This window comes from Stegastes partitus, unplaced genomic scaffold, assembly GCF_000690725.1.
Source record: "Stegastes partitus isolate 25-593 unplaced genomic scaffold, Stegastes_partitus-1.0.2 Scaffold357, whole genome shotgun sequence".
Classification (NCBI taxonomy): domain Eukaryota; kingdom Metazoa; phylum Chordata; class Actinopteri; family Pomacentridae; genus Stegastes; species Stegastes partitus.
In genome coordinates, this window is record NW_007578088.1 from 24514 (window position 1) to 48356 (window position 23843).

The 23843-nt window shown below is 43.6% G+C and overlaps 2 protein-coding genes across 2 annotated transcripts in view; one reads left to right on the forward strand and one right to left on the reverse strand.

Annotated features, from left to right (window-relative positions):
* Positions 1 to 216: 216 nt before the first annotated feature.
* Positions 217 to 6575, forward strand: LOC103359164 (synaptogyrin-3-like). The gene is made up of 4 exons (XM_008284390.1): positions 217 to 321; positions 2073 to 2307; positions 4357 to 4502; positions 6348 to 6575. The coding sequence occupies exons 1-4, from the start codon at positions 217 to 219 to the stop codon at positions 6573 to 6575; spliced, it is 714 nt and encodes a 237-aa protein (XP_008282612.1).
* Positions 6576 to 7677: 1102 nt separating this feature from the next.
* The window catches only part of LOC103359182 (voltage-dependent T-type calcium channel subunit alpha-1H), a 49598-nt gene continuing 33432 nt past the window's right edge, over positions 7678 to 23843 (reverse strand). Inside the window, exons 21-35 of the mRNA XM_008284412.1 lie at positions 23566 to 23750; positions 23342 to 23468; positions 21584 to 21709; positions 21406 to 21495; positions 20774 to 20966; positions 18544 to 18695; positions 18321 to 18430; positions 18104 to 18237; positions 17954 to 18024; positions 15193 to 15271; positions 14761 to 14882; positions 14084 to 14392; positions 13840 to 13990; positions 11364 to 11923; positions 7678 to 10253 (exon numbers count right to left, since the gene is read on the reverse strand). Of these exons, the coding sequence (XP_008282634.1) occupies positions 9573 to 10253; positions 11364 to 11923; positions 13840 to 13990; positions 14084 to 14392; positions 14761 to 14882; positions 15193 to 15271; positions 17954 to 18024; positions 18104 to 18237; positions 18321 to 18430; positions 18544 to 18695; positions 20774 to 20966; positions 21406 to 21495; positions 21584 to 21709; positions 23342 to 23468; positions 23566 to 23750 (3090 nt within the window). The 3' untranslated portion in view covers positions 7678 to 9572. The remainder of the gene's footprint in view (positions 10254 to 11363; positions 11924 to 13839; positions 13991 to 14083; positions 14393 to 14760; positions 14883 to 15192; positions 15272 to 17953; positions 18025 to 18103; positions 18238 to 18320; positions 18431 to 18543; positions 18696 to 20773; positions 20967 to 21405; positions 21496 to 21583; positions 21710 to 23341; positions 23469 to 23565; positions 23751 to 23843) is intronic.

Sequence of the window (23843 nt, forward strand, 5' to 3'; positions counted from 1 at the left end):
ATTATAATCTTTATTCAAACAACAACTAAAAGTGTGTAATAATAAAGAGAGAAGTGGGGCTTTAGCTGCTTCTCCTCCTCTGGTGTGAACCTGTGATGTGTCGGTGACGCGCCGTGACTTCACCGGGGGCTGGAGGAGCAGGACGCCGCCGCTCCGCGCTGCTTCACCGACTCCTCTCTTCTCTCAGCGGGCGTCAGGCAGCACAAAGCCGGAGGGATGGAGCCAGCGGGCGCGTACGGCGCCGGGAAGGCCGGGAGCGTCAGCTTCGATCCGGTCGCCTTCTTCACGCATCCCCGCACCATCCTCAGACTGATGTCGTGGGTAAGAATCTGCAATGTGTGGGTCTCCATCAGTGGACGGGCCTGCAGCCCCCCTCTGTCTCCGTCTGTGTCTGTGCTGCTGGTGTGTCTTTATGCTCTCAGGTCTGAATGATAAATCAGTGTTTTTACATCAGCCTCGGTGTGTCTGAGTTACAGCTCTGCCATCCGGCTGCTCGATGCGGTGATCAGGGATGATTTCAGCTTGTGGCACCTTCATTTGTGTGGAGCGTCTTTGTGTCTGGATGGAGCCTCGGTGATGTGGACGCTCTGGGTCTAGAATGTAACACCTCAGTGTTTCTGTGCAGCTGTGAGTCACCACACAGCGTTTAATGTGCACTGAAGGAACAAGCTGCACTTTAACCGAGCAGAGACACAATCTTCAGCACACCAGGCGTCACTGTGGGTGTTTGTGAGGCTCTGATCGTTCAGTTCAACAGGATTCATCAGAGCAAATTACCAGAAAATGCACATCCTAATGAGACATTAAACACAACTCTAGAAACCAAATGACATGTATACATATCATGTGACAGCTAGGCCTTAACATCAGTCACTATAGAACTACTGATTACCTTCATTAATGACTGATCATTTGGTCAATAAAATGGGAAAATTAATACCAATCAGATGCAAAGATGATGTTTATAGATTGTTTGTGTTGCCATCAGAACCCAAAGATTGCCAATTTATTATCAGATAAGACAAAGAAATACCACCAATACTCAAAAACTGAAAGGCAGTAACAACATACTTGTACAGCTGAACCCATCACTGCAGCGCTATAATTACATCTAAAGGTGTTTCGTTGGCAGCAAACGTGCTCCTACCTGTGAGGAGGTATAGAAACACTCCTGCTGTTATTTCCTGACATTTGATTTCTGCTCATTTACGATCACATTAAAGAGCGAGAACCAGTAACTCACCAATAAGAAACTGGGACCAGTAAAGACGGATGTTTTTTATATATTACCTCCAAATGAATGCATATTTAGCAGAGATGGTGATTCATTCTCTGTCTAATGGAGCCTTAAGGCAGCTTCTGCATTTTTACCTAAAATCTTGTTTTATGGTCACAGAGCCCTTAAATGATCTTGAATTTTATCACATTAATTCTGTCCTAAACTTTAGGTCAAGGAGGTCTAAGTTAAGGCCGGGTTGAGAACTCAGCATCAGTGAAGCCTCTCAGAAACAATGTCCTCATCTGAAAAACTCAAGAGAGCAGTTTTCTACCTGCTGTGTTCTACCTTCTACAGACTGTTTCTAATCTGTCTGACTGTGAAGTCCACACTAACCACAAAACTGGTTTTTAGAACGACACCCTGCCCTGCGTATATCAAATTATCACCCTGAAACTTTCTGCACAGCTCAATACCATAAAGAGCAAGTGAGTAGATGTTTTGTAATGTGAGTCAAAATGAATCTAGTTTCCACTTTATCAAATCGGATTACAGCTTAACTGAGTCTGCGTATGAGGCAAACTCTGCCATCTGCATAGGGAGATATGTCTCATGAGGGGTTAGTGAGAAGGGGAAAAAAACATGTTTTATAATTTGGGTGAACTAAGCCTCTGAAGTATTACATAATTATGGAAGAGAAGTGTATCTTTGTTGTCTTTGCATCCTCTCTGACCTCTAATGCACACGCTTGATCATCAGTGTTTGTTGGTGCTGGTGGAGGAATGAGAGGCACATCAGTGTGACTTGCTTCTCTCCTGCCTGTCACATAACCGACGTGCCCACGTGTCTCCTGCAGGTTTTCTCCATGGTGGTGTTCAGCTGCATCGTGAACGAGGGCTACATCAACATCGGCAGCGAGCGTTTGCTGTGTGTCTTCAACAACAACGCCGACGCCTGTAACTACGGCGTTACCGTGGGTGTGGCCTGTTTCCTCGGCAGCATCTTTTTCCTGATCCTGGACATTTACTTTCCCACCATGAGCAGCGTCAAGGACAGGAGACGTGCCGTCCTGCTGGACCTCGTCTTCTCTGGTACACAAACACACACCACAAATACAAATACAGCAACACATGGAGAACAGTTTTCAAAAAGGTCAACACAAGAATATTAAAAGCAAATGGGAAAGTTATTAGCTACAGTACTGAAAAAACATAATGCTGGATTATATTCCTAACTCAGAAAGATAAAGCAAAATCCGTTTAAATAAAAGAAATGGAAATAAAATTACAAAAAGGATAGTTTAAAAATTTGGTAAATGGGCATTTACTTTTTTTTTTTTTAACATGAGTTTGATGAGAAAATCAATACAAAGTTACAGCCAGCTATTCATTAGCGTAGCTTAGCATTAAGACTGGAAACAGAGGGAACAGCTAGCCTGAATCTGTCTCACCGACCAGCATCGTCTAAGTCACAAACCAACACATCAAGGTTCTAGGTGTTGTTATATGAAGGACTTTTTCTTGAGTGGATGCAGTAACTTCCAGGAGTCTCTGCAGCCATCAGGAGGTCAAAGTTTTTACTTATAGTTGTGATATCTCGGCTCAGCCAATTAGCACAAAATGTTTCGTCACACATTCTCAGTCCCCAGAGGAGACAGTGTAGTGACTTGAAGCACCAACATGAGGCACACATTTGTGGTTTTGAATAAAACAAGTACTTGTTGCTTTGTAATTTGGCAGATTTATGTCCCTGAAAGGACAAATTGTTGTAACTTTGATGATTTTTTAATATCACCATTAACAGTACAAAATTTCCGTCCGTCCAACTCTTTGGTTTGCAGCCAACCAAAACTAATGACTTCCCATCGGCTTTAACTACACTTTATGTTTCTTGTTAATTAGCAAATATAATGCGCTACGTACACACTAGACTCAGACGGTATATTTTATGACAGCTATTCATGCAGCATGCTAAGTATGTTAGCATGCTAAATTTAGCTTAAAGTAATGCTAACAGCTTCATGGGGTCAAAGGGGCGTTTCTGGGCACAAGAGGCCAAGCTGTTGCCCAACACTGGGAGCTTGTTGGACGTGCAACTAGGCAACAAAGGAAAGATAGATGCCACACAACCGTACAACTGCACAAACACTGGCACCAAGGCTTAGTTTGCTCTGGGATTTCAAATGGGCCAACATGGTGGCACATTTGAAATCTTTCTCTAAACATGTCTGATATTACAAAATAGTTCACCAAAATGTGTTTCTGAAAAGGCGAGAAATAAGCCACACAGTTGTTGAGCCGGCTTCATTTTTTACACTAATAATGCTTAGTTTTAAAGTATTTCAGGAGTTTCCAGAGGCAGCAGCTTGTCCTGGATGTCCCTGATTTGCATAAAGTAGCCTAGATCTCATCTTTATGCAAATAAGTAACAGCCACCACCATCAAGCCCTGTCTGTGGAAACGCACTGCGGTCCTACCGAAACACATTGTGTGGCTGCTTACATAGACAGTGAATGGGAGGTGTGGCAATGATGGATGCTGTAGACATGCACCATCACTGCTAAAATGGCACCTAATGATTGAATGTCATAACGATTCAAGGACAAACACAAGTAAAATGAGTTTGTTCTCAGTTTTCAGTCACGCATTCTCATCCCATCACAAAATCAACAACGAGAATCTAAAGTTGATGTCACCTCCTGGTGCGACATGTTGGGCCGATAACACAACCATGCTCTCTTATCTTTGGCCACTATAGCAGTAGTAAAGTCCCGACTCTTTGTGTTGTTTGGCTAAAAAGTTGGTTAAACTGAATTGAATGCCAAGCAACAATATTTGGACAAATTAATCATGGTAGAGCCACATTACTTGGCAGCTTAAGACTGGACTTTAGACACTAAGGCAGTCCAGAAACAAGACACTTGACAACATTAAGGTTTGTGCATGGAGGTGCTGCGAGGTGGTCGTAATCCAGTCTTCAGCTGCCAAGTCACATGGATTTATGTTGTTTATCGGGCTTAGTTTATCCAAATGCTGTTGCTTGGCATTACAACTTAGTTTCTCCTGACATGTTGTCTTTTTTTCAGATGTAACCAACCAATGAAATGAAAAAGTTCTAAAAGTCCTGTTCCCCTCCTCCAGGTCTCGCCAGCTTCCTGTGGTTCGTTGGCTTCTGTTTTCTGGCCAATCAGTGGCAGTTGACCTCTCCAGATGAGCTGCCATTGGCTCAGGGCTCCGACGCCGCCAGAGCCACCATCGCCTTCTGCTTTTTCTCCATCCTCACCTGGGTCTGTATGCTCACGTCTGTTTATTCACACTGTTTCCTGTCTTTTCTCCCCCATCTGTGAGTCTGTGATCATCATCATCATCATCATCGTCATCAGCATGCTGTGTGTTCTCAGGGTTATCAGTGTCTGCTGGCCACGAACACGTTTAAGAGCATTTCCTTCGTGGAGGTCAAACAGAAGCTGCTGCCCAGGACTCCTCCCACTCTCGCTCTAGTCTAACACTCACTGTCTCAGTTTGTACAGCTGCTGCTGGTTACAAATGTGTTTAACCATATGTGTGTATGTGTGTGTGTGTGTGACTGAAAAAGCATCTCTTCCTGGTTAAAGTGTAGAACTGCAATTCCAGAAAAAAACCATTTCCAGTCAGACAGTGAACTGATTTATTATCCACCGACGAGTCAATGAAGACTGTAAAAACCATCTTACCACCAAACTTATAGCAGCCATTCATCTCACTGTCAGAGGATGTGGGGACATTAAGCTGTAATTGTGTCAAGGATGTACTGTGTGTTATAAAGGATCCTTTTTGCTTTTTCAGTCTGCCAAGTCTTTTTTTTTTTTTTTTTTCCAATAGTCCAGCGGAGAGTAATTCTATTGTTCTTCTGTGGAGGATTTAGAGCGTGAGACAAAGGATGAAATCAAAGACTTCTTCTGGCTTTACTCTCCGAAGCCATTTACCACCGAAACATGATTGAGGAACCTATTGTGTTTATTAGTTATTATAGTGCCTCGTCTCTGAAAAATAGTTTTTTATTATATTGAGTTGCTCTGAAAGGAGTTTTCTAAACTGAGAAAAACACCCGAGTGATGAGATGACAAGTCTTTCCAGAAAGCCGGTGTTTGAAATAAATAAGAGCTCAGACTGAGACACAGAAAAACTGACTGTGTTGGTGGAGACTGATGTTTCATCTGCCACTGAGACGACTGAGAGAACACAGTGCAGAAAGTGAAGTTAGAGTCACAGATCTGTGAGTTTAAAGCCTTATCAGATGCACCGCGGTTTATAATATTACAAAGACGGATTTCACAGCTCTGGATAGGTCTCACAGCGGCGACAATTTTACTTTTTCTTTGAACAGTCGCTTATTTGCCCAAAGCGGCACCTTGCTCGATGTCGCTGCGTTGTGTGAAATTGATTAACCCTTCCTACCCAGGCGGTACCAGTTATTAAAATGAAACCCAACGACATTTTTATAAGGGGGTTCCGAGTGTGGCACACGGTGAGTGACAGGCTGCCTAATAGCGCTATAATTAAAATGGATGTAGCATGTGTTGTGCTTCATTTCTGTGGGACCAGATTTAATAGGGAGGGAGTTGAGAATTGTTAAGGCTGGCTGAGCAGCATCAGTAGATTATTGTTAAAAGGATTTTATTCACTCTCTGATGTAGAGTTTGGGCAGAAGTGAAAATGTTTATTTTTGCTGGAATTCTTTGGATTTCACTCCGGCCTGATGAGGGGGACCTAGAGGATTACTGGATGTCACAGTTCTGCCAAATCTCTCTTATCTACAGAGCTGTTCAGTTTGGCCACACAGTTGTTGAACTGTTATTGACTGAATTTTGGATTTTTTGTGGGGGTGGAAATTGGAAAAAAAAAAAAAAGCCCATTTTGGTCAAACGAAAGAGCTGCTGCGTGTCTCTGTTTCTTCATTTTGAGAGCTTAAACCCAAAGTTTGGACATCGTGACATCTGCTGCTGTCAGTTTAAGTCTCCCAGAAGTTCTAAACCCAGATTCTGCACTCCTTCTTGCTACTTCTAACTCCACTTTTAACCATATTTGCAGGTTTCTCTAATCAGTGTGTGATTAACAGCCTCTGCTGATGTGTGTGTGTGTGTTACTAACAGGCCGTGCTGACGCTGAGCGCGCTGCGACGCTTCTTAACTGGCAGCAACGCAAACTTGTTCACCTGGCAGCACCTGGAGCCCGCCCCAAGCAACGCTCGAGCCACGCCGTACCCCATCGCCAACGGTGCCACCATAGTGACCACCAACCCCTACCAAGCCCCGCCCTTCACTGAAACTCTGGACCCCCAGAAACTGACACAGCAAAGACCCATGGCCCCGGCCTTCTAGAGACACAGACAGAAAAGAAAGAGGAGATGTGAGTCGAGCGACACTGCACACAACGCAGGCACGGACACCTTCCTGCCTCACTGTTTGGTGGTTTTTCCATCCTCTCCTGGGATTGGCGGGATTTTGGGGGTCATGTGATGTATGATCTATTTTCACCATGGCAACTGCTGGCTCAGCTTAGTTAGTTGTAACTCTCTGTGTCAAGAATACTGTCTTCTGTTCATGCACTCACACAGATTTCAGCGCACGCAAACACAGCTGTACGCACTCACACCTGGAAACAGACACACACCTGGGGACACATGTACATACACCTGGACGTACGCACACCTCGACTGCATGTTCATATGGTGAGGTGCAGATTAACATAGATGTAGATCAGTGATGATGCTCCATCTGCCTTATGAAGGGATACGAGATCTTTAGTGGAGGAAATATGGAGGACGGTGAAGCTGTGTAGCTCTGTTTGTCTGTTTCTACTTGCCCTCAGTCAGTCTGACCAATCACAAGCTGCCCTGCAGACATTTGGCCTCCTATTGGCTGAAGTTCAGACAGACAGTCAGCGTGACCAATAGGTTTGAGAGCAAACAAGCGAGGGGGGCAGAACTTGCAGAAAATGCTACATTTTCTTGGCAGGGAATTAAAGGCAGGACCGCTTAATGCATTCTGGACGCTATAGTGTTTCAGTGTGAAATATTCATGTGATTAAATATTTTATTGTGATATGCTAAAGTGGTATAGTTAAAAAAAATTAAATAAAATCAATCCACCACCACTATCAGAGCTGTGAGTCTGCGTTTGTTCACTTTGCCTTTAAATAATTTCTTATTTGCTTCCTGCCATGTCAGAAACACTTTAATATAATTACTTACTGCAACCGAGATCCCAGGATGTGTTCGGCATATTAATCAACAGCTGCTGGAAACCGTATTTTGATAAAGAAGTGCTGGATTCATTAGCAGCAGCAGGCGGCTGCTGAACGTTAGCTTTATTTTTAGATTAAAAGGCACATGCTGAAGGACTGAAACCCCTCCTAGTGTGGTTTATCTTCTCATGATATAGGGGTAAAGGACAAAGTTAAACATGAGGTGATGGAGTCAAATGAAAGTCAGACAGAAAGTGGTTTTATTCCAGCACTGTCCAATCATGTATCGCTCACTGGGTATCATTCCCTGCTCCCCAGGAATCCGCAGGAACGTTGCACAACGCTATAAACATTTGCATCATCCAGAGTCATCATCATCATAGTTATAATCTTGTAACACTGGCATCCTCGTCATCCATCCTCAGCATCACCAGCAGATTAATTAACATTCATAAATGTAGAAATTTACCTTTGTAGTTCTCATATCATCTCTGCTGTGTTAATAAAATATAGCCTTTTCTACTAAGTTTCACTCACTGTTTAATCACCTGAATAAGCCCTTCTGTACATCTGCTTCGGTCTGAAGTTTTCACCCCGCACCCATACAGTATACTCTCCTCCAGCGTCGGGAGAAGAGGGGGCCGGCTCCAGGTTCAGACAGCAGGGGGCGCCCTCGCTCTGCAGAGCTCCGATCACATGCTTCACACCGAGCTGTGTCTGAACTACCTCTACCCTGAGAATACTAAGACAGAGAGAAGGAAGGTGGAGGGGAGTGACAAAACTAAGCCGACTGAACATTCAAATGGGTGGGATCAGGAAAAAGCGAGGTAGAAACTACTAAAGCCTAGGTCACACTACATGATTTCAACTTAAAGGTTCAAGGAGCAAATTGATTTTTTCAGGCTGTCAGGGCTGAAGTTGTTTCAAGCGTGGGAGGCTCCCCTCCGAAAATCAACAAGATATCAAAGTTTCTCAGGCTTAAATCCGTGAACAATCAAGCAACACCCAGTGGCAGTTGACTGTAGGTAAGAAAAAAATGAATCATATTTAAAAACAAAAACTCCACTTTTAACAAGCTGCTGTACTTTTTTTTTTTTTTTAAATTTATGACATTTTTTTGAGGAATAGATCTTTTATAAAACGGCATTGTGCCTGCACCATTTATATCAGTGTGCAATTACAAATTAGGTCTTTTTCTTATAAAATTGTTCATCATCATTATGTTTTGTAAGTTTCTCGCTTAAAAATTTCATTTCTTTTGTAAACATAAACTGTAATTTCTGCACCACTGAGAGAAAAAATTATGATTCTGGCAAATTGTCACCGACTGAGATGTTCGTAGTGCTGAAAGAACCAGCTGATAAATTGGTTAGTTTACAGAAAATGTATCAGCAGCAACGACTTGAACAAGAGGCTGATTGAGTTTCAAGCAAAAACACAAAAATATTTCAAATTTAAGCCTTCAAATCTGAATATTTGATTATTTTCTTCATCTAATGTTATGGTGAAATGAATATCTGTTGTCTGGACTTTAATGGGACAAGAAAAGCTCTTAGAAGATGTCGCCTTGGTCCCTTGATGCTTTATAGACTGCAAGAATAATTGATTGATCAGGAAAATAATCAGCACATTAATTGCTAATGTAAAAAGCTCACTGTGTGGTTTCTTTGTCTACATATCTTTGTGTACGTCAGCTGTACTGCACTTTCAGAGTCGTTTTGTCTTGTATTCTGACCTAGGCTTGAGGTGCGAGGAAAAGGATGAGTGAGGGCCGAAGGAGGAGAGCAAGCAAGGGGAAGGTTAGTGTTTGAGTAAATATAGCTGGGAAGTGGCTACTATGCCTGAACTAAAGCTAGGACTATGATAGAAGAAAAGGAAACTTCTTCTTGTGTGCATCGTGTGCAAACAGCACAAAAGGGTCAAAGTCTTTGAACACATACACACTCATACACACAGTCTGAGTTCTGCTCACACACCCTGTGAAAATCTTGTGAGTGGACGAGGCGAGGGGCGGCTCAGGAAACTGTCCTCCGTCCTGCTTTGGATTGCTGCTTCCGTCCTTCTCGCGTGCTTCAGCAGCACATTTGGCTGCTCTGCTCCAGAGAGTAAACCAAACCTGTCACTGGGTTTGTTTAGTCGTCCACAGAACTTCCCTCCGGCTGATTAGGAGAGAGGGTTGTGGCGTCAAACGACAGAGTCCGCCTCCTCAGCTCGACGCTGCTGTCCACTAGCTGGGTTGACGTAGTAACTGGCTCCTCTCCCGGCGGCGGGCTCATCCGCTGCTTCCTGTTCCTGCCAGAAACTGGGGACACTGATTGGCTGAGGCGGCTCCTGTGCTCCCCGGGACTCGGGGTAAGGTGTCTGCTTTTGTGTGAGCAGCTGGGAGGAGGTTGTGTGTGTGAGTGAACAGAACTGTTAATGCGACTGACTTCCTCGTCAGCATCATCTAACTGGGCGACAGGCTCTGAGCTGCTGCCGGGGCCACAGAGTGGCACAGACAGAGTAGATTCACCGCTGGGCACCTTCAAACTGGACAGGCTCTGTGGGCTGACAGGCCTCTTCTTGGCGTCTGGTTCTGGCTGTGAGACGCAGATGGCCTGCTCTGGTACATGTTCCTGTGCAGTGGTTTCACTGTGGCTCCGGCTGTGGCTCCGGCTCAAGATCACCCTCTGGGGGTGTGTATATTTCAGTGTGTGTACACTGGACGAGCGCTGGCGTGTCGGCGTGGAGGAGGCAGCGGGCACGGTGAGGCGAGGCTCTGCCAGATCGTCAGCTGAACCGCTCTGATCCAGAGAGTCACAGCGCACAGCCTCCTACAGACACAACACAAGCACAAACAGTCTTAATTATGTGTTCAATTGTGCAAGAAAAATATGTTTAGAAAACATAATCTGTGTTATAAATTGGCAATAACAACAATAATAGAAGACCAGAATTTGAACATGCAGTCTATAAATAAACAGGTGTGTGCTGCAAATCACCCTCAAATACACTGAACAGTAACAACAGTGTTAAATCCTTTTTGGTCATTATAAACTAAAAAAAGCAATCACATCTTGTGCAGAAGTACAATTTCGCAAGAGAATATTATCAAGTCTTCCATTTTTTGATTACTTTTATCACAGCTTCTGTCCATACTGGAATGACAGCACTGTAAAACACAGGAGACAAAAACCACAGTCCGTGTTTCCAACTAAAATACATTTTCAAGTTCATCCTAAATTAATATGAGGCTTGAGCAGTCTGAGAGGGTATTGCCAGGAAATATTTCTCCAGGGAAACACACAGACAGAATTTAATTTGAAAAAAAAAAAAAAAACTTTAATTTTTAAAGATACCTGATTTGGTTACCTGCTAAAGCCTCATAGTCACTTTAGCTCAACACTGGAAAGTATTTTCACACAGAACAAGTCTGAAGTGTGCATGTTTCATGTTTGCAGAGTCACATTAGAATTTTAAAACTTTGCCACCAGGATGTAGAACAAATAAGACATCCTTCAGTGCACATATTGACATATTAAGATGGACCTGAAAAATGTGAACCCCCCATCCTTCAATATCGAACAATGAAAAGGGCAAAAAGCCATCACATTGTCTTTCTGTCACAGCGTGAAATTTTGCAAACTGTGCTGTTGTTGTTGTTTTTTTTAATGTATTTGTGCTGCTATTCCAGGCATTGGTTGAGTCTGATTAATTTTCATACACTATGAAAATCAATAACCGCACTCTTGAAACTCGCCTGTGTTGTGTAATCCATCACAGACAACATACAGTCTGCTTTAATTACTTTCTTAGCTTCAGTCAAGTGAAATTAGATTATCATATTGTTAAGACTGTGTAATTGCATATTAATTTGAAAAGTTTGCTGCGCAACTATGATGTAATTTTGACAGGAGAGAAGAGATGAGCTGATAATAACACACCTGTCTCCGTAACTGTCGGCTTGCGGTGCGGAAAGATGCCGGTCTTTTCATGACTGAAGAATCTGGAACATAGGAGGGACTCAGCTTGTTTCTGTCTAAACTGTCTTCGGGACTGAGCCAGTGAGATGGACGTTTGCTGGCACTGTGTGTGGGACTCAGTCTGAGGGACGGATGTCTGTCTATGCTGTGGCTGGACATGAGCTTCGGTTTGTCCGCGCTGTGATCTGGATTCAGCCTGTATCCGTCCATACTGCGAGTGGAGCTCAGTCTGTGTCTGTGGATTCGATGGGCTGGGCTGAGCTTGTATCCGTCTATACTGTGAGCTGAGTTCAGTCTGTGTCTGTTTGTTCTGTGAGCTGGACTAAACCTGTATCCTTCTATGCTGTTAGCTGGACTGAGTCTGTGTAGGGAGTGTCTGTCGATGCTCTGAGAGGTGCTGAGGCAGATCATTGGCCTTGAGCTGCGTCCAGACCCCAGTGAAGCGTGGCTGATGGTGGGCAGAGCTCCTGGAACCTGCAGCAGAGAACCGCCTCCGCTGGAGCCCAGAGATGACATGGAGCCTGCAGGAAATAATGTGGCAAAGATCAAACAGAGAAAAAAGAGGATTAAGGTACAGTATTTCTAAAGAGGGGAGTGTTACTGAAAACACAGAGCGTCTAGACTGTTAATAATACCCTACAGATATCATTCAAGCGAAGCCGGCTTCCTATGCCTCACATCAGCCCCTTTATTTTCACAAACTTCCCTCTTTATGACATCAATGTTTTCTAAAGTTCTACTTTCATAGTCAACACAGTTCAAACAAGGAATCTTAACAAATCGATCATAACTTAATTATTTCCCAACTAATCCACGGTTTCACTCTTAATTAACCTTCATCTGATTAGCGGAGACCAATTTTCTATAAGTTATACGGATCCTGTTGCAGGGAACTCTTTTGTCTTTCAGTTAAAATCACAATCCTCTGACAGGACAGATCTACATTCAGTGTTTTTAGCTCCTCTGTAGGGCCAAAAACTCAGTGGGTGAGATGTTCCTCCATTTTAATAAACACGAGGACGGATATTTATTAGAATTTAAGCATAAATGCAACCTTTCTGCTGCTGTAAATACTCACTTGAGAACCAAATGTGTATGAATCAGTCACAGACACTGAAAATAGACCCCACTGACTACATCTCTGTGATAGAGGCTTTATTTGATTGACCTTTGCCAAAAATGAAAATGCCCTACTCTTTACAGCACATTTAGCCTTGGTTTAATTGTTGCTGTTTTTTCTTTTTTTTTACAAATTAAAGTATGTGTTATATGTAAGCAACATACAGCGCATTTGTACTTAAATATATATTTGAGACCTTCTAAAAAAACAGGTCTTTAGATAGAATGAATGGACTTTGAGCTGAGTACCATGAAGACAAACCACCTCCTCACTCTCTCATATGGAACGTATGAGATTCCTGCTGCTTATTCATGGAATTTATTTAAAATAATAAAAATACAGAGGTAAAAATAGAACATTCTGAAGACATCAACCTGCATTTCATTGGTATGTTTGGTTTTTAATGTCTCAGAATACTTAGAATATGTACTTATGGCTGTAAGTACTGTTTGATATAGAGGTAATGAATAAGCTCTGGTTTGTTGCTTTCTCTCAGTCTCTTTCTGTTTTCAATTGTTTTATTTTTTTAATGTTTATCCGACAGTAAGCTGCTGTAGATATTTCCAAAGTCGTAGGTGGGCCTCCCTAAGTGAGCTCCAAGCAGTTTCAGGGAAGACTCATTAAATGGAGGTGAAAAATGTTACCTTTGTTATTACATTAGTTATCAAAAGGAGATCAAAAAAATTGGCTAAATATTTTATTAAAGAGATGGTTCAGAGGTGCAGCAGATACCGTTTCTCCACTTTCCCAGAGTCAAAATCTAATAAATGCCACAGGGCAGACCTTTTTAAAAGTTTTTTATGTAGTCGAAAGTTTATGTGAATCAGCACTATTAGGCTACCATGGCTCTGTTTCTGGGAGCCGGTGGGATAAAATAACATAATCATGATCCCACAGGCTGTGAGGAATTGAGCAAAACTAAGCCAATAAACTAACGGGGGGGCGGGGGGACTTTTTTTTTTGTAGGCTTTTGTCTGAGGGGAGCAGTCTCACATTTAGCAAACCCCTGAGCTATTTCACTGTGCTCCGAAGGATGGTGTTACCACCTTAAAAGCTAAGGATGGGACAGGAGCAGCAGAAGTGGAAAAAGTGCCAGAAATGTGCTCCGCAGGCATAAACTAGTTCCACCAATTCGTCACGAATCTTAAAAAAAAATATCTCCCTCTCTAAGGCCTGTAATAACAGTGCCTCTCGCGCCACATCTCAACTGCCTACTAAGCTATTTATGGAAGCAATAATCTTTACAGCAGTCAGTTAGTGGTTATAGGAGAGTAAAAACTGTTCTTTAATTTAATTGGCTATAAACAACCAAATTACCTGAGTAGCTGTAGCCGGAGTAGGCCTCGTGGCCAATGGGAACATAAGGGGAACATCTGAGTGGCTGAACGTAGCTGTCGCTGGGGAGAGACAGCATGCGTCCCATGCTCAGCAGGTTGCCATGGGAACACTCCTCATCCTCAACTTGCACCTGCCGCATGAGATCATCACCATTATTGTTACCGTCAAATCCACTCCCTTCCCCTCCACACATGCAGGAACATGAGCACACTGCGTCTGCTACCTGGGCAGGTGTGTCCGCATTCAGCTCCAGGTCTCCGCCCATAGATGCGGTACTGAGGCGTCTGTTGGCCTCCTCCCTCTCCCTCCTCTCCTCCCTCTCTCTCATCTCCTCCCTCTCCCTCCTCTCCTCCATCTCCTCCAGCTGTGCCTCCTTGTTGCTCTCCTCCAGGTGCTTCATCAGAACGGCCACCACCACGTTGACCAGCACAAACTGTGCCGTCAGGACGAAGGTGACGAAGTAAACGGGGGAGATGAAGGGCAGGTAGGTGAGGCAGTGGCGATCCTGCGGCCGACACTCTCGCAGTGTGTCCTGGACAGTGAGGGCAAGAGGAGAGGATATAGATAATGAAGCAATGAGGAAAACCGAGATCAGATAAAGGGATTAAGGTGATCTATTCATGCTGTACTTCCTTCCTCCTCCAACAGGGGGAGATGTTGATCTGAGCGTGAAAAGACCTTGAGCCTGTCACTAAAGAGTAATACACTCTCCTAACCCTCTCATGTCAGCAGCTCTTAGTCTGTCATAAAAACAGTGATCTGCTCTCTGCCTAATGCAGCGCCTGTCTCATAACCAGTGCTTTGAGACACACATATGTGCACAGACACAAACATTCACTCTGTCATCTATCCATCTTCTTAAAAACTCCCAGACAGCAGAGGAGAGAAAGGAGAAATAACCTTCATAATCCCATTCCAGTTGTCCCCGGTGGACACCCTGAAGAGCGTGAGGAAAGCCATGCCAAAGTTGTCAAAGGTAGCGTGGCGACTAAGACCCTCACATGGGTTCTCGTCTGAACACTCTGAAAGAGGATCAAAAGAGCATTAGAGGTAGTAAGTGTGGGAGAGGAAGGCAAAGGGAGGGGTGAGAAGAAAGAGAATTGTGTGTAGATTAGAGCACTGATTAGAACACTGATTCCAAATTGACATAATTAATGTATGTAACTCAACAAAATTTATTCTGGTTACGTAATCCACACATATCTCAGCGGTGTCAGCTGAGGCACACGTAGACATCAGCACCGATTTATATGCATGCACACACTCATGTGCTCGCTCGCTCGCGCACACACTCTCGCCCATGCATACACGTACACGCACACACACACTAACCCAGTTTTCCAAAGAGCTCAACTCCCAGAGCTGCATAGATGAAGAACAGCAACATGAAGAGCAGACCCAGATTCCCCACCTAGACAGACACATTACACGCACACACACAGATATATACAGTGTATGATACACAGAAAAATAGACATGTACAGTATACATCGAGAGAGACGCGAACATGCAAACAGATAGAAGGAGCCCATCGACAGAGACCGCTAAGCCTTACTGCACTGATGTTCACTACTTCTTACAAACTAACAGGAGCCATCGTGTCACCTGGAGTAGAACGATACCTCAGATTTTAGTTTGACAAACAGAGATGCACTTTCATAGTGTGGATCCAGCCCTGATGAATCACAAACGCGCTTGTTTTATTCTACTTACAAGGCCATTCACCGAGTCTTGGCTCGCCTTCCATCGTGGTAGGAGGTGTGAAGATGTCTAATTAGACGAACGATACACCTATTGATGGAGCGTACGGGAGAAAAGCACTCGGAGGCCACAGCACAGACCTGGGTTTGATCCCTGACAGTGATGTGTCACTTCAAAGACTACTTGGTGGGCGGGCAGGCAGTGAAGGATAATGGGTATTTTTCTGCAGCACAGATTCCCACTGTTTTGCTGGAATACCTGCGTAGAGAAATATGGGATCTTGAAGGAGTAGTGTGAAGCTTGCTAGCTGAAGGTCAAAAGTAGAACCACTCCTCAAACAATTATAAATGTCTGTTTGCTGTGCATACCTGCTAGCTCTTGTTTAACGTGCTGCCCTCCCCCCTCTCTCTCTCATTTCTTGTAGGGTGCCCCTGTGGAGCTGCACCACGTCCTCCCCACAACCCTTCCCGGAGCCATCATCCTTGTCTGCCATTCTCATTAGCCAATCACTATTCATACTTTTCATATTTAAATAAGACAGACCACTGCCATGCTCTGTGAGGCTGTGGAGTGCTTTGACTTAAAGTCCCTCTCACGTCCTTGATTAAACCCTGAAAAATTCGTCTCCATGTATCAAAATTACATATTTATAAGTTTTCTCCATTAAAATGATCCCTTACTGCCTTAAAATCTCTTAGATGTAACTCTAACTCATTGCCTCTTCCAGCTCACCTAAGACTCTGCACAAACACTCTAAAGCTATTTTATGTTGCACAGAGGCAAGTTGCAATATTGGACTAATTCAGCCACACATGTTTGAAACCCAAAACGGATTCTGAAGAACAAGGAGACAGAATCCTGCAAGCTAACAAGATTGTCTGTGAAGACTGTCAGTCATCCAGTTCATGGTTATTCTCGTAGATTAATTGTAACAACTGGGTTTGCTTGAGTTCCTTGAGGATATTTCACCTCTCATCCAAGAGGCTTCATCAGTTCTGACTGACTAGTTGGGAGTTCCAGATATTTATATCCTTAAGGAGTCATTAACACCTGAGTTTTGGTTTCAACTGGGGGTTTGTTGCTCCTCCCCCTGCCACAGTGGGGTTCGTTAAGGTCTTTTGTGGCTAAGTGTGAATGTGGTTTCATCTTCCTGGGGAGAGTTCTGAGGACTGAGTTGTAAACAGGTGAGAGGTGATGCCTCAGACCTCCACCTCTGTTGAGTGATGGTCTTTCCAGTTTGACATAGAGGGGGAGTATAAACGACTCGCATAACGAGGGGGAGGAGCAACAAACCCCCAATTGAAACCAAGACTCAGGTGTTAATGGCTCCTTAAGGATATAAGTATCTGGAACTCCCAACTAGTCAGTCAGAACTGATGGATGATGATCTTGGATGAGAGGTGAAACGTCCTCAAGTAACTCCAGCAAGTCCAGTTGCTACGATTAAACTATGAGAATATTACAGCAATCCATTTAATATTTCAATCAGAACTACAAACATCAAGCCTCACTGTGGCAGTACAGGAAAAGTGAGAAGAGAAACTAAATTTTTTAGGATTCATCCTCTGAGCATCATGAATGTAAAATTTTATGACAATCAATCCAAAAGCTGCTGAGATATTTCACTCTGAACCAAAGTGGTGAACTACGGCACTAATGTTTTACAGAGTCGGGAACATTTGCATCTCACTTGATGTTTTAGTCCTTGCTTGTGAATGTCATGGTCAGACGGACACCAGCATGATGTCATCAAGGGCTCCACAAAAAAAACAACTCTGTCCGTTCAAAATTTGAATCAGACCTCATGAAACAATTTTTCAGTGTATCATCTAGAAACATACTGCCCTGGCCTGGCCAGTCACAGACGCGCAACTGACTGTACCTGGTACAATATTTGGTTGTGTGCAGCTTGCAGCATTCTGATAAAATACTCAGAGTTCCACAATCCGGCCTCAAAGGAGAATAAATCGCTCTTTGGTGTCTTTGTGTATGATAAGCTGGCAGATTGAACATTCTGGGTCATATTTTATCTTCTCACAGATACCCAGCAGCAGAACAATCGCACCAGAGCAGCTATGAAGTTATGTGCCATAAAGTTATCATTTAACTAGTGATTTATCTGCTACTCTGATAAGTTTAAGGATCAGCAATTAGCCTTTAGCTAAATACTGGAATGTCTTCATGCTTGTTTAGCGATCATTTTGGAGTATCTGGTTTAGTACCACCCAGTTGGGGGAAATCAGTGATGCTAGTAAATCATATAGGAGGAATTCGGTGCCAGGAGTCGTAAATGACGAAATAAAACAAGCTGTCTACATTTCATCAGATCTGGACACCAGACTGGCAGTTAAAAAGACATCTTTTATTTTACAGCAGGGCGGCGGCCTCTTACCTGAGGCAGCGCTTGCATCACTGTGTCCAGCAGAGCTCTCATCCCTGTAGCCATCTTCAGCAGCTTCAGCACTGAAACATTGTTAATGTGTCAGCTCCTATCAGGCACATATCGTCGTGTTTGTGTGGTTGCGTCACTGCGTGTGTGTACCTCGTGTTATCCTCAGGGTCCTCATGATGCGTATGATGGTGGGGTTGATAGGCAGGGAAGCACTCAGGTCTATTTCCTCCAGGGTAATTCCCATGATGGACAGCAGCACAATGGCCAGGTCCAGCTGGTTCCATCTTGACACACACAAGCAGTTTCAGTTTCTGCGTAAAGCTGTGTGCTTGTCACAGTCTTTGTGTTCATGTGAGCGCATGATTACCTCTCTTTGAAAAAGCGGCGCAGGCCAAAAGCGATGAGTTTGAGAATGGCCTCGATGACAAAAACCACCGTGAAGACGTAATTGCAGTACTTCAGAATCTCCTCGAGGTACTGCAGGACACACAGACACACTTCAAAAAGCCACTGTGGCTGCACTGTACCACCGCATACCGCTTCATTACTATGGTTCTAGGACAGGTGGAAGAAGGAGTTGCCATGGTTACCTGAGGCTGGTTGTAGTGCTCCATGCTCATGGTGAGGAGGTTTGTGAAGATGATGATGGTGATGAAGAGGTCCATGTAGTGGCTGGTGCACACGGTGTGGATGGATCGACGCAGTGGGGAGTAGTCAGCGTAATATGGCTTTTCCAGGGCCCCTGTGTCGCACAAAACACGCACACACACACACACACACACGGTCATTAAAATGCTTCTGAAAGAAAAATATGATAAGGGCTATGAAGTCACTGATGAAGTAGGTGCCAAGTGGCACTCTGCTGTGTGTGTGTGTGTGTGTGTGTGTGTGTGTGTGTGTGTGTGTGTGTTTGTGTGTGTGTGAAGACTAAAAGTGCCACCTCAGGAATTCAATCCTATCTATCACACACACACACACCCACACACACACCTCTACACACACACACACACACACAGACACACACACAGACACACACACAGACACACACACACACACACACACTCTATGGCACCTCAAGGTGTCTTTGGGCAGAAACCCTCGCTGTCTGCTGCCCGACAGTTAACGGACTTGGAGAAAAGCACTACTAAAGATTACACTGCAGCGAGAGACAGAAGGACGGAAAGAGACAGAACTGAGGTAGATGAAGAGAGAGAGCGAAAACAACAGTGTGTGCAGTTGTGTTGAGTGTGAATCTGTGCACAATATAGGTAGAAATTATGCATGTGCTCATACAGTATATATATGAAACAAGAGGCGTTGCATGTGCAAGTGTAATATTACATCTGCACTGTGTGTATCTGTCCTGTGTATATGAATGTTTGCACGGTTTGGATCAGGCCTCTTTGTTCAGATGAAGGGAAATCTTCGTCCTCCAGAATCAATATTTCTGACAACCATGTGAATCAACTTTGGAGCCGCAGTTGCAACATAATGATAGCCCATCGCACAAAACCAGCCCTAGAAAAGAAATGACTTTCTGAGTTTGGTTGGAAGAACTTAACTGTCCTGCGTTTGACCTCAACTCCATCCAGTACCTAAAACTGCGTGCTGGGCCCCAACATCCAACATCTGCACCAGAGTTTTTCAGTCTGTACATCTGTAGCCATAAATCCAGTAATGCTCAAAGTAGTTAGGCTGCCATGTTTTCTTTATTCCCTTTTCTCAATTAGTTCATATTAGTAGAAGGAAACCCGGACCATTCCCTCTTCTGCATCTGTCTTCAAAGGAGAGCTGACGTAAACAAACTAAAAAAAATAGTTTTGTGGAGTTGAATGACTAATAAAGGGCAGCCGTGGCTCAGGTGGTAGAGAAAGTTGGTGTTTCTATCCTCAGCTTCTCCATGTGCTGAAATGTCCCTGGGTAACACAGTGAGCGCCAAGCTACCTGCTGGCAGGTGAGCGCCTTGCATGGCAGCTCTGCAACTATTAGTGTGTCAATGTGTGAATGAGAAACACTTTGTAAAGCGCTTTGCACAACCTTGATACAGGTAAAAGGCACTGTATAAGTGCAACGTTGGGCTTTATGCATTCAATGCAGCTCTGCTGCTGGTGTTAGAGGGAGCTGCCCACAAATTGCTTTGTTGGTGGTTTGATCCCAGTCAACAAAACATGCTTTTTGAATTACAAAGGTAAAAAAAAAAAGTCTTTAACTGACTTTAAGTGCAGATCATTTACCATGTGCACTGCTGCAACACAATCAGACCCGATAAGACAGCAGAGCAGAGAAATAGAGTGAAAAAAAAAAACAGCAATTCAGCCAAAGTGCTTTCCAAAAGAAAAATACGATTGGTGTTGCGAATTTACCAAACAAGTATATTTATGAAGTGAAGTCACCTGAGTTATTTTAATATTACGCTTGAAACCCTACAAAATTATCTAAAAGATGAAATTTACCTCTAACTCTAAAGTATTATTATTTACGGAAACTTACCAGATAAATTTAAAGCTAAAGTTAAAACCCTACAAAACTATACATGGAAAACTTAACAAATCCAGTTGTCACTGTTTGATGTAAACCAGTTTGAATAGAAAGACATCATCTAGTACATTACTATTGTGGTGGAAAGGAAGCAAATATCTGCAGCAAGGCTCCAGTTTCTCGTAAAAAACCTAGAAGAGCGCAGGCGGTTCTAGCAGCACATTATTACAAGTGGTTTTGGCATGACAGGCTCAGTGAATATGTATGGGTGTAATGTTTTATAAACTGTAAGTCTTTCATGCCCCTCCACACGCCTCCCCCCTTCCTCTAATGCTTTCTCACTTCTCCTCCTCTTCTCCAGTCGTTTCTGTCGTTTCTCCTCCCTCAGCCGGGCCTCCTCCTCCTCTTGCTGCTGGCGACACTTGTGAAAGTTTTCCACCACCACGCCCACAAACATGTTGAGCACAAAGAAGCTGACGATGAGGAGGAAGGAGATGAAGAAGAGCAGCATCCAAGGATTGTGGTTTCTTATTGGCTGCAGTAAGAGACGGAGAGAGGAAATGCAGGAAGAGAGGAGGGGAGGTAGCATGAGGATAAAAAGGCGAAATAGGAGGATCAAACAGTGACGAAAGAGGGTGAGGCGGGGCGGAGAGGAAGAAAAGGAGAGAGGCACAAACAAGAGGACAATGTGAGTCCTGAGTCAGCAGCGAAACTGCCAGCACTGTCAACTCACATCTATTTATCCATCTGACTTTTTTCTTCCCTTACACCTCCTCACCTCTCTGTTGAAATATTTCCCCTTTCGCACTCAAACAAACAAGATCAAATGTGCTCGAGACTGACACAAAACAGACCGAAAACGCGAGGAAATACAATAAACACTCGCTGACTGGTTCATACGTCTCCCTGATATTCAGTCTTGGCTTTTCACATCCTGTTTCTTCCCCCCCATGTGTGAGTGAGTGTCTCTTCACCTGCTGGTCCACTCCGACGGCATCCAGGCCGTCATACATGATGCTGACCCAGCCGTCTTTACATGACAGCACAAAGAGTGACATCAGCGCCTGCAACAGTGAGACGCATATAAATCAGCACTGTGCTCTCAATCAGCTTGTTAGGTGTCAGCCTGAGATGTGTGGGATTGTGACAAACCTGTCCCAGGTTGTCAAAGTTGTATTTCCGTCGAACCCAGCGGTAGCCCGCCTGCAGACACTGGGTCCTATTGGTGATGTAACTCACATTAAGGCCGTCGCAATAGAAGAATTTCCCTTTAAAGAGCTGCACACACAGAGACAGATGGGTGCACATAGTTAAAAACAGAGAGGAACAGTGTAACCTCCAGGTAATGTAAAGAAAGCTTCAAAAAATGGTTATATTGGCGTACAGTAAATTACTCAGCAAGTGCCTACGGGGTTTCTGCTCTTATGCTGCAGCTAAGATACAAAAAATTGGTCTATTCTGTCTTATAGTCATTACAAACACTGAAATACTTGAGCCTGGAGTGTTCTCATTAGAGGCTAATGCGGTGTGCTCTTCAGAAATACATGCCTGTGTGTCAACGTTAGCTTCAGCATTCATCAAGCATCATTTCCTGTGCAAGCACTAAATCTGAATATTTGTAGGAAGATTTGCAAAAAATCAAAACTAGCAGAAAGCGGGAGGGTGGGGGGGGATCTCTCCAAACTGACTTTTAGCAGGGAAATGCTGCTCAAATAAATATTACAAATGGTGTTGTACCTAGTTGTACCCAAACTTATTGGACTGTGACGCCTTAAAATGAAGATTTATATGCCACCATTGCATGTCATTAACTTTGTGTCTGTGTCCTCTCTGCAAGTATTTCTGGCTCTGGAGCCGCATGTTTCTGATCTGCAGCTAATGGCCTCACCAACCTGCTCAGTGTTTATTGTTCTTTTGTTTGTTGTCTGTTTCTCCACTATCCTTCCCTCCCTCTCCTCACCCCAACTGGTCGAGGCAGATGGCCGCCCTCCCTGCTTCTGCCGGAGGTTTCTTCTGTTAAAAGGGAGTTGTTTTTTTTCTTCCCACTGTTGCCAAACAGTTTGCTCAAAGGGAATCGTTGGATTTGTTCGGTTTCTCTCTATAATATAATATTGTACAGTCTTGACCTCGCTATGTGAAGTGCCATGAGATGACATATGTTGTGTCTTGGCGCTATATAAATAAAAATGTAAATTGAATTGAAGTGGATGTGAGACGTCAGCGCTTCAAGCACAAGAGCAGTTTTTGCCATTCAGATTATTTGCTTTACAGGATTTCAATGCCTGAAGAAATTAAATAATCATTACTTGTCAAAAGTAGTGACAAAGTAAGCATTAGTCTCTGTTAGAGAAATGTTTTTTTTCCTTTCCTGTACCTTTAATGATTTGGGCTTCTCAGATTTATGTATGGGCTCCGTGAAGGGTCCTTGAAGTCTCTGCTGTTTAATAACATGATTATCTTGTATGTCATATTTTAGCTTATTGGTTTGAATAATTAAAAAAAAACTTTAATAAATAATAAATTGTATTCATTAAGTGAATTAATAATATAAAAATCCAGGTGAAAATCCGATTTAAAAAAAAAACACATTCTCAGCACAATCCCTCCGTAGAACCATTGTTTTTTTAATTACTTCCAGGGACTCTGGTGCATAATCAGCAGCTCATTTGCATTTCCTCCGAATTTTTCTCCACTTTTTATTACCTGAAGCCTTTTCTGAGCTGTGCCTCGTTTATTTTAAACCACTATGACTTCTTGCAGCAGGAAACACAGCGGGCTTTGGATGTTTGGGCACAAAAGATTGGGTGAAAATGAGTGCGTATTTTCGATGAGAAGCAGGAAGAAAAAATAATAAAATGATGAGGCTTTTCTCCAGCTAGGAGAGGATGAGAAGGGAATACAAATGTTTACCTGGACTCCCAGAATTCCAAACACGATGAAAAAAGCACAGCAGATGAGAACAATATTCCCAATGGGTCTGAGCGATGTGATCAGAGTCTCGACCACCAGTTTTAGACCTGGAGCCCGACTTATCACCCTGCGGCACACGGACACAGTCACACACAGGCAAAACAAGTTCTCCGGGTAATATTAAAGGAATAAAAACACGAGAATTAAATCTCCGGCACTCCTACCTGAGCGGCCGCAGCGTGCGAAGCAGCCGAAGGACCCGGAGGATGCCGAAGATTCGATTACCACCCGCTGATGCCAGGGAGACCAGGATGTCCACCAGCGACACAAACACCAGCAGTCCGTCCAAGACGTTCCAGCTGCTCTGCAGGTACACACCGTTTCCAAAGTACAGGCCCATAGCTACCACCTTATCACACACAGGCATGCAGACACACACACAGACCCAGCAAAATTACTGAAATAATAAAATAATACGGGATGTAAAATGAGACTGAAAGCC